The sequence below is a fragment of the Embiotoca jacksoni genome, unplaced genomic scaffold (assembly GCF_022577435.1).
Source record: "Embiotoca jacksoni isolate LCO1_2020_lvr unplaced genomic scaffold, fEmbJac1.0.p SCAF_9, whole genome shotgun sequence".
NCBI classification, from domain to species: domain Eukaryota; kingdom Metazoa; phylum Chordata; class Actinopteri; family Embiotocidae; genus Embiotoca; species Embiotoca jacksoni.
This window is the reverse complement of record NW_027185447.1, coordinates 3,742,994-3,754,377: the sequence shown is the minus strand read 5'-3', so window position 1 is coordinate 3,754,377 and position 11,384 is coordinate 3,742,994. Positions and strand designations below refer to the sequence as shown.

General features: G+C 40.6%; 1 protein-coding gene across 9 annotated transcripts in view; it reads right to left on the bottom strand.

The window, feature by feature from the left end:
- Positions 1 to 646: 646 nt before the first annotated feature.
- LOC138192804 (potassium voltage-gated channel subfamily KQT member 2-like) overlaps positions 647 to 11,384 on the bottom strand; it is a 31,081-nt gene continuing 20,343 nt past the window's right edge. The window contains exons 11-18 of one of the 9 annotated variants that reach the window (XM_069140469.1): positions 10,984 to 11,037; positions 9,945 to 10,150; positions 8,775 to 8,822; positions 8,484 to 8,501; positions 7,080 to 7,185; positions 5,590 to 5,721; positions 4,073 to 4,166; positions 647 to 3,193 (exon numbers count right to left, since the gene is read on the bottom strand). In XM_069140469.1, the coding sequence (XP_068996570.1) occupies positions 2,342 to 3,193; positions 4,073 to 4,166; positions 5,590 to 5,721; positions 7,080 to 7,185; positions 8,484 to 8,501; positions 8,775 to 8,822; positions 9,945 to 10,150; positions 10,984 to 11,037 (1,510 nt within the window). In that variant the 3' untranslated portion in view covers positions 647 to 2,341. Of the gene's footprint in view, positions 3,194 to 4,072; positions 4,167 to 5,589; positions 5,722 to 7,079; positions 7,186 to 8,483; positions 8,502 to 8,774; positions 8,823 to 9,944; positions 11,038 to 11,384 lie in introns of those variants that run through there. The other 8 variants (XM_069140473.1, XM_069140471.1, XM_069140472.1 and 5 more) reach the window with 8 other exon arrangements.

Sequence of the window (11,384 nt, the reverse complement as noted above, 5' to 3'; positions counted from 1 at the left end):
GTAGGTTTCAGCTGTGCTATGTTTCTGAAAGTATGTTAATGTGTTTATTTAGCTTGCTTTTTGTTGTGGGGTGATTTTAATGGTTTGGGTTCCGCGGTTTAGTTTTAATCAAGAGAAACCTTGAAATCTATTGTAGACTAACAGTGCTATTAACTTTGTGGCATAAGTATGTGTAAAACAATTCCCTGCTTAAACAAAACAATACCCCTGTGCACAAAGCAAGGTCTTTAAATAATGTTTCATCTCTCTATCTATGGTTCTATCTATCTATCTATCCATCTCTCTCTCTCTCTCTCTCTCTCTCTCTCTCTATATATATATATATATATATATATATATATATATATATTTATCTATCTATCTATCTATCTATGGATCTATCTATGGATCTGTTTATCTATGGGTCTATCTATCTTATCTATCTATCTATCTATGGGTCTATCTATCTATGGATCTATCTATGGATCTATTTATCTATGCCTGTGGATTTCTATTTCTGGATGTATCGCTGGAGCTCTCTATCTATCCCTGACTGAAATGAAGTTCTTGGTTGCCATCTAGTGATCTATGGCGAATATTACAACATGTCACAGCATCATCTTATTAACACAGGACCTAATAAAAAAAAGGGGCAACAGAGAGCTACTTTGTCAGTGATGTACAAAGTTTTATTATTGAAGAAGATGAAGGTGCAGTTACACAATGGCGCTGAACTAGCATCTACTGTATCATGTAAAACCCTACAGGTCCTTCCAAAGGGTTGTACAAAACATGCCGGAAAGGTTTGTTGTCTTCTTTTCTGAAAAATACGGATTGTGTTTGACCAGTCTCTTCTGAATGACATTTCCTCGATTATCGTGTCCATGTTTCAGTAATGGTGTTAAAATGAATTGGTATGACTCGGGTTAGCTTTAACAAGAACTGTTCATGCTTAAATTGTTAGCATTATAAATGACTAAATAGGTAACCTAGAACATCTGCTCTCAGGCCACTGAACCTCCCATACAAGTCTTGAAAATGTACTTCCACAACATTTATGAAATGTCAAACATGAAATGGTCTATTTGTGATGTGAAAATAAGGCAATGTTTGGAAAGGATGCTTCTTGATTGCCTTGCTTGCTTTTTATTGCATTTCCTCATTTAGTGCAGAACTGACATATCATCAGGGAATCTAAATGATTGATCAATGCATCGCAGGCTAAATGACAACATATCTGACTGTGCCAAATTTACTCAGCCCAACTTCAAGACTGAACATTGTGTGATGACGATACAAAAATGTATGAGCTCCATATATATGCAGCATCGGCCTTTGTATTTGATGTGTACATAACGTTTGTACATATTTGCCCAGACGAGAAATTAGCAAGCTCAGGCTGCAGTTACATGATTAGAATTCACGCAAAGCCCCTTAGAAAAATTAAAACGTAGCTTGAAACCAGTCATGCATGTGCATTTTCATATAACATTCATTGTTATATTCACCACTCAGTCTGTCTGTATAGAAGAAAAAACAGTTTTAAAACTGACATCTCGCAGCTGTTTGCTTTTATAGCCTGCCGAACAAAATCCTTAAATCAACCATTTAACATGCCATGCAGGAGGTTCACTGGTTTATTGAGGGGGAAAATATCTGTATTACTTAAAGGGGAGTTCTTCTGTCGTATCACCACGCTGAATTTATGATGTGGAAAGCAAGCTGGGTTTTTTTTTAGTCTGCAAGAATCTAACTGATTATCATAGCTAAAGTTTTGGCATCGTAACACCTCAAGTCATTCAAAGGTATAGAAGTTATCAAGACACTATGCTAACCACGTGAGTAGATTTTAACAATCTTGCATTAAAAACTCCCACAATCTTTTGAACGTTAAAGTGGTCAGTGTTTAACAGAAGTGCTGAAATGCACTCAGTACTCAAAACAAAACAACTTTCTCTTGTTTGTCTCATACAAATGAATGTCAAGTAGAAGTTCAATGCAAAAGTACGATAAATCACTCTCAATCATGTACCTTTCATCCGTAATATATACAACGGAAAACATGTTCAACTGAGTTAAATAAAAGTTCCAATCAGCTAGTTTTCTAACCAAGATCTTGATGGATAAGCATTGCTTGTAAAGTGTTAACATCACAAACATAAAAGTGATAAAGTATGACCCCTTTGTTTTTATGAGCAGCTACTCATACCCTCCCTCGTAACGTAAAATTGTCTGTCACAGCATCATCGTCATCATTAAGTCGGTTGGCTACAAGGTCTAGTGACAGGTCTCCTGTTGGCAAATAAAGCACCGATCTCTTTCACCAGCAGCCTGTCTGCCAGGCAGAGCAGTCCTCCCTAACCTATTTCAGTCCAGGCCATCCCCTCTCCCCGCAGGACACCTCTCCAGTGAAGGACAGAGGCGAGGGAGCGTAGAGGTCGGAGTCTGTGTCTGATTCCCCCTCGGCTATGAAGGGTCTGACCCTGGCACAGAGTGAGGGTCCAGCTCCGGCTTCAGCCGCTGCTGCAGCGCCCCCTCCTGAGCCTGTAAAGAAAGTAGGCCCGAAGAAGTCCTCCTTGGCCTGGGAGATGCTGAACCCACTGAAGGAGCGCTCCAGCTCCTCGTGGTCGACTGACGGGATGGAGAGGGACGTGTCGCTCTCCACAGCGGTGGCATCCTGCTGACACCTCTGCCTCCTGTGGCGCCTCCTGCTCTGGGAGCCGCTCTCTCTGCCGCTGCCGCCCTGACCGGAGGAGGAGCGGTCGTGAACTGGAGCAGGCGGAGGTGGAAGGCGGAACAGGGTGGGCGAATGGTCGCCACCGACTGGTGAAGGGGTGTTGGCCACGCTGCTGTTCCAGGCAGGCTGGCTGAGGGGGTGCTGCAGCTGGTGCTGCCAGGAGGTAGAGGGGCGGCTGTTGCTGCCAGAGGGAGTGCCCACTGATATCGCCACAGACAGGCCAAGTAAGGGATCTCTCTTTTCCAAAGACCCGTCAGAACACGGGACGTCTGCCACCGAGCACGTCTTCACCTCCTTTTCCTCCTTGACCTCCTCTTTTTCCTCCTTCTCCTCCTTGCTTTCCTCTGGGCTGTGGTAAGGCGGGGCTGGGTATGGCTCTTTGGCGTTGAAAAAGGCCTCCGTTTCAGAACGAGGGATGCCCATACGCTGCACGTACACGTTGACCAGGAAATCAAGTTTCCTGTCCATACAGACCACCTGCAGGAAAAAAAGCACACACAATGAAGAACTAGAGTCCCATCAGCAGAATTAAAATACATTAATCATCAGGGAAACATTGATTTGACCTCATCTGAACATAGTGTCTGTTTACAATTAGATGTTCTGCACCTCACATATACAATCCTGTACAGTATATAGTATTTAACACCTGCACTACCTGTATACATAAAAGATGTACACATAACCTACAATTTTTTTTTTTTTTTTTTTTATATATAAAGCTTATAGTTAGAGCTGCTGAGGTGTCCCTGAACCATCCCTTAGTTCTGCTGTTATAGGCCGAGGCTGCTGGGGGATATTGTGATGCACTGAGCTTCTTTCCTCTCACTCTTTCACTCTCTATACACTCATATCTCACCATTATATCTCATTAACTTAATGCCTTTTCTCTCCCATAGTTTTTGCTTATTGTCTGTTGCCTCTCCATAATTTCCATCACTCGGGTAGTTTCTGTTCTTTCTTTTGTAGATGTCCCGGCCGTGGAGCTGCACGTCTCTGCTCTGTGATTTCTCTGCATAATTCTGTTGTAAGGACTTGAATGTGTTACGTGCCATGAAATAACCTGTGTTTTGATAGTGGCGCTATATAAATAAAATTGAATTGAATTGAACTAGTGTTTTACTCCAACTCTACCACTCCCTCTACATACAGTATGTCATAAGGTAGGACAAATCCAAATATGTCCCTATATTTTTTTATATATTAATCCATATTCTTGTATCTACATTGTTGTCTTTACTTTATTTTTTCTATGCCCCTTGTTTTGTAACGACCTTGATTGTTTTCTTCAGTTTTCCTTTACAAAGACAAATAAAAGGAGTTCTGACCCTACAGACCTGGGTGCAGCATTCCTACCTGTTTTTCCACTTTGACCAGACGTCCCATCATGCTCTGGTCCTCTGCAGCCTCTCCATCAGCTTTAGGACCTTTACCAACTATCTGGTCAACTCTAGCATTTGAGAGAGGTACAATCTTAGATTTTCTTTTTTTTTTTTACTTTTTTTAACTAAAGTTTAAGGTGCCAAAATGTGGATTATTCCTACATGGTAAATAGGTAAAGAAATAATGTATGTGGATGGTTTCGTCAAGCTACAAATAAAGTAGGTGTGAATGAATTAATGATGGCCAAACACTTAAGGACAATAAAGTGAACATCACTGGCTGATTTTAGGTGAATGGTGTGAAACATGCATTATAAGATAAAGCAGCTCTTCAATGGAACAAAGACTGAACTGAAGGGATTTTTTTTTTTTTTTTTTTTTCCTGGGCCAAAATGCAACACATGCATTTATGGTGCTTCATGCTTCATTTCCATTGCGTCCTACTGGGGGAGCTCTCCCTCTGTCTCTCCACTATGAGAACAAGCATCTAGCACTTCAAACCCCTGTTGAGTGAGGCCTTATGATATGGCTCATTAACATTCAGATAGCTGCTACTGTTTGTTTTAGATTTTTTTCTTCTTTGGCAAACAAGCTAACTGCACAACATCATGAAAATGTTGCATATAAAACCATTTATCATACCATTTCCTGGATTCTACGTTACATCTTTAACTCTATTGCCATGTACTATGATGGTATTCCTTGAGCTCAATAAGACAGGTCAAGTGGCCTGAACTCAAAAGGGGTTTCATCAATCAAAACAATAAGGTAGCATGTAACTGCTTTAGTATTTGGACTATGATATAAGGAGAATAATGCTGGTAAAATGGTCATTCTAAAAGGTGCAGTCTATTAACCTAACCTAGGACCGTCAGTGGACTTCTTATGGCGAGGTGTTGTTGGGGGAGGGGGCCCCACAATCATATCTATCCTGGCAAGGTACACAGAGACGATATGAGTGCAATGCAAAATGAAGCAACGGGGGAATCACATCAGCTATGGAGAACACGTTTCAATATATTCCATACACACACACACACGCACACACACAAGACATATGGTGAGTCTGACTTGCTTCGTGGATGAAAAGTCTATGCATTTCACTACTGGAATATATTTCTTCTACATGTTAGACCTTCAAGGGATCAAGATGTGGGGAGCTAATTTGCGGGAGGCAAAACTGATACAGAAAACAACATGAATTATACATCAATGTTACATCAAAAATGAATTTGAGGCGCATTCAGAGCTGAAGGAGTGAATCACACTATGATTTATAGATAAAACGTTACCAGGATAAAATAGATCTGAATACAACACATGTAGTTGGACAAATGAAACAGGCAAATTAAATGTGTGTCACAACATGTGTGTATCCAGTGACACCAAAAACACCATGTTAGTGGATGACATCTCTACTATCACTGCTCAGATATTTTCCTTAAAGAAATAACTCCCTTCTACTGACAGAAACAGTGGAGGTGCACTTGCCTGGACTGCAGGTTCTTAATGCGAGACAGCATGTCCAGGTGACCTGCAGAGTACTGCTCGATCACGTCCATGACATCATAAGGCCGCAGGCTCTCTTTGAACCTCCTCTTTGACACCAAGAACTTCATGATGCTGAGGGAGAAGACGCATTGTTTTCAATCACGTCACAGTGAAATGAGCAGATGTTTTGTCTTGTCAGAAAAGCACAGGTGTCACTGTTCTTTTCTCCTAGTAAGCTCTGGAAGTGTGACTGTGAGCTAAACCCACTCAATATCCACATCCTGAAACCAAAGCAGCTAAATGGAGTTCAGCCATCACTAATTTTTATGATTTACACCCATAGTTTTTCTACTGTGACATGTCAACATGTCTTGTCTGACAAAAGGTCTATTATAACAATTTGACAGGGGGGGGAGTATTTATTATAATACACAGATATTAAAATGCTAGGCTTTAAGTCCACTTCATAGCTTTTCCCAGTACTTTCCACTCTATGTCATGATCTTGATCACCAGACAGAATTGGCATAGTTGTCATCATGTGATGTAAATATGGCAGTTTGCTCAGTTGTTCTGAAAATCCTCGTAACTGGAAAATTTTTAACTGTTATTTCCATATTTTCACAATTTGGGCCATCCCTTCTGTTGGTTGTTATAAAGTGGAAGTCACCAAAGTAATTGATGGGATCTGGGAAGAATAGCACTGCAAAAGTTCAAGTCACATGTGGAGGCACATGACTGGACAGGCTGTAAACAAACCGGAAAGTTAGTCAGATTAGATGCAACCACTTTATTCGGAGGTAAAACTAAAAATTAATACCCCCAAGTTATTGCTGATAATTCATAATTCAACATAAAAGTAGTTAAGCCAATAAGACTTGATGTTTTCAATCCATATCATAAGTAAGCACACTGTTTGCAGTGGAATTGGAGTGGTGAAAGTGAGGATAGGTACGTCATTGGGGTCGTCAAGTGGGCACCCTCCTTCTTTGATGCTATCTTGCCTGGTCCAAGACATCTCCAGATGGCTCAACGATGATAACTGGCATGCCAGGTACACCCCCCTTCAGTTCCACACCCTTCTGTTTTCATTTTGCAGCCCAGTTGTTGGCTTTTCCTTAAATTTAAATCCATTTGATGCTTATTTTCTGCTTCACTTAACAAGGACTTGATTGCCTGTTGTTTAAAAACGGTATACTCACAACTACAGGAGAATTACTAGGTTTGAACCTGAATCAGAAAGTTGGTTGGTTAACTGTGATGGATCTCACCACTAAATGTTACCATTGCTGACACGAATGATTGCGAAACCTAACAAAGTAAACCTAAGTTATAATACAATGAAATTGTCATTTAAACACTGTCAAAGCTAGAGAGACCTTTTCAAAGTGAAGGAAAATCCAAATTACAGACCATTATTGGCCATTTTTGTGACCATGGGTGAAATAAACATTGCAGAACCATAAAAAAGACAGTAAATTAAATCCCTACCAGATTGCCCGAATCGTAACCTTCAAGCCGGGTGGTAAATCTTGGGCGAGAAACTCGCAGTGGCAGCTCTTATCATCACCAATTTCCTCTCCTGGGAGGCTCGCCTCTGGAAAGAAAGGACAAGGACACTTTCAGAATATTTAATCTGCTTCCGCATGACGAGCGTCAACAGCAGGAGCGAAGCAGAGCTGTTGCTTTAAATAAAAAAATAAAAAAAAGGGTGCAAAATTCAATTATCAGGTTGGTTTCCAGCCAGTTAGACAGTTTGTGAGCATATAGTGAGCGAGCTTTGACGAACAACAGAAAAATAGACTTGGTGCAGAATTGAAGGACAGTGTTGATGTGGTAAAGCTTTACCGAAACCTTTAAAGACAAGTACTCTCTTCCCACCACCAAGGACAGATTAGCATTGTGACTAGCATGTTTAGAGTAGCCAGAAGGCTGGTCTATGGACTTTGAAACGTGTTGCACACAGGTGTCAAGGCCTGATTACTGTTGATCAGATATTAGATAACAATCTGGTAGGGAAAGTGAGGTCTCTTCATGCATAGTAAAGCAGGTTTTGGGCATCGTGTCTCTGGGTCACTTTTGAGTCATCTTGGCACCACTTGACTTGAACCCACTGTCAACTTACTCTACTGTACTGCCACTGTAAATAAATCAGCCTGGTATCACACCAAAGTGTGTAATGCACCCATCAGTCCAATAGAGGATACCGTGTCAGGGTCACGTTTTCCCTCCTCTGGGCGTGAAAAGTACACGCAGGTATGACCAGGGTGGAAGGAGGAGTGAGGAGGGGGTAGGTCAGGGGTGGCTGGATGAACCAAGTACTGGACTCTTACCTGGGAGACCACTGTTTGAGTCCATGTGAGAGAAAATTAACATCGATTTGTTTTGAGTGACGTAAATAAGTTATTTACAAAACGCAACATATTTAACTTGTACATTGAGCTGCTTAAAATAATGTAAAATTTCTTATTTCAAACCAAACTCGAAATCTTTTCATAAACCTAATCACATGATTTTTGGTACCTAAACCTAAGGCACCTTACCGTTCATGTCTTGGGGAGACAAAACATGGCACTGACATCCTCTAGTGGACTGGAAGGGGTATTACATGCTTTAGTGTGATACCAGGTTAAAATAAATACATACTGTATAAATCATATCTGTGGTGTTCTGATAATAAATTAAAATCAATTAAATCGTTACATGCTTGTTTTCAGCTCATGCTTTAGAGCCTTCAGTCATCACAGGAGGAAAAAAAACACAAATAAAAAGGGGTTCATGTCAAGTGAACATTTCTCATTTCAGCATGCAGGTTTCTCAGACCGAGTAAAGCTGACTTGTCTTTTGATTATTTCTCCTACAGAAGCCAACCAACAATATATCCCAATGTCTTACTTATTAAACCTTCAATTGCTGCAAAAAGAGAGAGGAGAGACATGGAGAGAGATTTGTTATGGATTCTAGCAGGATGACAATGGCAGACAAATCAGTTCCAAACATGGAAACTTGTGGAGTCCACTAAATGGTTTCTGGCTCATGTTTGAAAGCCCTGGTCTCTCTTCTTTTACATGTACCAACTGCATATACTACAAAGCTGTATGCAACATGTATGGTAAACTACACATCTACACATTACAGGCTATATTACAGTCTAAATTGAAGACATGTCATGATGACTTGTCTAACCTGGAGAACTCTTCAGTCCAAAGTCTTCATCCTGCATTTCAATCAGCACTTTAACATACCACGAAGTGAAAGAAGAAAAAAAGCTAATGAGAATTGGTTCAAATTGTTTAACAAAAAGGCAAAGAAATGGTGAAAGAGAGAAATATATCTGCTGATAATGACAGTGGCCTGGATGACATATGGATGCAGCTGGGCTGTTGAGCAATAACTGATGACGACATCCAAACCGACAGTCCTCTGTCTCCTCAGTCCAATGTTGAAATGCTGGCTTTAGTTTGTGAGAAAAATGCCCTGTCCTCCTCATACGTTTGAACACATTGCGGGAGAAAACTACATAGCAACATTACATAAATGACAATTACTGTACTGTCTGCGCAGTGATTGCATCTGCAGGAATTTAGTGGCATCAACACCCTCCTTCCACACAGCCTTAGATATCAGTTAAATTAATAACTGTGGAAGGAGTCACCATCAACAATAAGCTATGGTCCGAGGTCTCATTAATGAATACTTTGGGTTGTTAAAAAAAAAAAAAAAAAGGTATCAGGCAATGATTTGCGTGAAGAATTTTGACCAACATGGCTTACAAAAATACTCTGCATACTACAGTATATTGGTGTACTGTTGTTGTTTAGCACTAGAGGGGCTGTGGTTGCATAAAAGCTGACAGTAAAACAGCAAATAAATGTAATTTTCATTTGAATTCTAATCTTAAATATTTCTAAAGGCACCTTAAGTTTGTCAATGATTGAAGAGAGCAGGTCACACTGGCTTAAAGGAATCCTTGGACATTTTGGAAAGTGCACTTACATGCATTCTTCCTCAGAGTTAGATGTCACTTTTATGTCTAAATATGAAGCTGGAGCCAGCAGCCTGTTACCTTAGCTTACCATAGCAAATGACAAGAAGCAGGCTCTATGCTTAGCTAAGCTAAATGTTTCCTGGAGTTTTCCACATGTTGTTTTATGATGGTTTTTATGCTGTTTCAGAAACCGTCAAACTACAACTACAAAGGGCAAATACATTGATTTTACTATGAACAACTGTCGACTCTAAATCACTCTAAATCAAAAGCAGTGGAAGTCCTTTAAGCGTCCACAGTGAATGCATCTGACCTCTGCTCTAACACTTGTCATTATATATTCTCTGTACTTTATGAGGTCCCCTCACCCTCAGAGTTTTGGCGCGAGGTGCTTCCACGGGCCCTGAAGGCATGTTTCGGCCCTCGGTTCTTCTCATTGAAGCTCCAGCTCTTGGCGACCTTGCTGGGGCTCGCCTCAGCACCGTCCTCGGGCCCCGGAGACTGAGCCTTCCCCTTGGCCAAGGGAGTTTTGGAAGGACTGGGAAACACCTTGTCCTTCAGACTGGCCTTCCGGCTACAGAGGGGGGAAATTTCACCAATTCAACTATTATTTACTTTTACAGCATCATTAAATTCAAGTAAATGACTCTCTGGAACTACACAACTTTATCCTACTGTTTGTTGTAAACTTCGTAATTTGTAGAATTCAGCACTGATGTGATCATAAATCTTACCTCAGCCACAACGCAAAATGCGCAATGTCCTACAGCAGAGGGAGCCATGTCCACATACGCACATAGTGGAGCATTCAGTGGGTCAGGCAAGCAGCAGGAAGCTACAAGCAGGCATGCACGGGAAGCAAAGTGATACTGCACGTCTCAAAAGGAAGAGCTGTGGTTTCAGTCTATGCAAAAATAAATTTAAAAAGTGAAAACAAATCATGCAAAAAAATTCACCATCATACTGTGTGCTCCGCCTGATACACATGAATTGTTAGGTACCCAGCAATATGTACCTCGCCTGCTGAACAGAATTTCATAAGAGCTGATTTGACAAAAAAGGCAGCAAGCAAATCAACTGCATAAAGACATCACTAAACAGAAACCATAAATCAACTGTGACAGGGTGGTAAATAAGGATGTATATCTGCGTCTTCTCTGAAGAAAATGGAAAAGGTGTGTACAGAGTAGATCTTCAAGCATTTCATACAGACATCTCTGACAGAGCTGCATACACTATAACTGGTTAACTGGTCTGATCTTATATTTCACTCAGTGACGTATCAAAAGTGTCCTTAATCTGTGACATCTCTGCCTTTACTTTGAAGAAGAAATGAAACACAGGTAAGAATGGAAGGAGACACACAGACTTGCAGTGCAGTTGTTAGTATCTGTGCAGCAACTATACCTAATGGTTCTCGGACAGCACCCGCAAAGTCTGTCTTTGTGTGCATTTTCATTACTGGAGTGGTGGGCAGTATAGAGGAGACACAAAAAGATAAAATAGCAGTGGGTACAGTCACAAAAAACAGCAGTGTGTGCCATACTGTGATGCCAGTAACACTTTATTCTAACTGTAATTTATAGTTAATTTGCAATCTGTTTGTTAGTCGCATCATTAGTAGTTGAATATCTTGGAAATGTTGCCATTGTAAAGCTTGCCAGTATCTTTCCAAGTATGTTTAAGGGATGATTTTGCATATTAAAGTTAAACACAAAATATGCAAATGGTTATATAAATTAATCAGTTATGATAAAGTGTCACCACATTATCAATAAGTACACTTGTTTCCTTTGTCAAAAACAGTG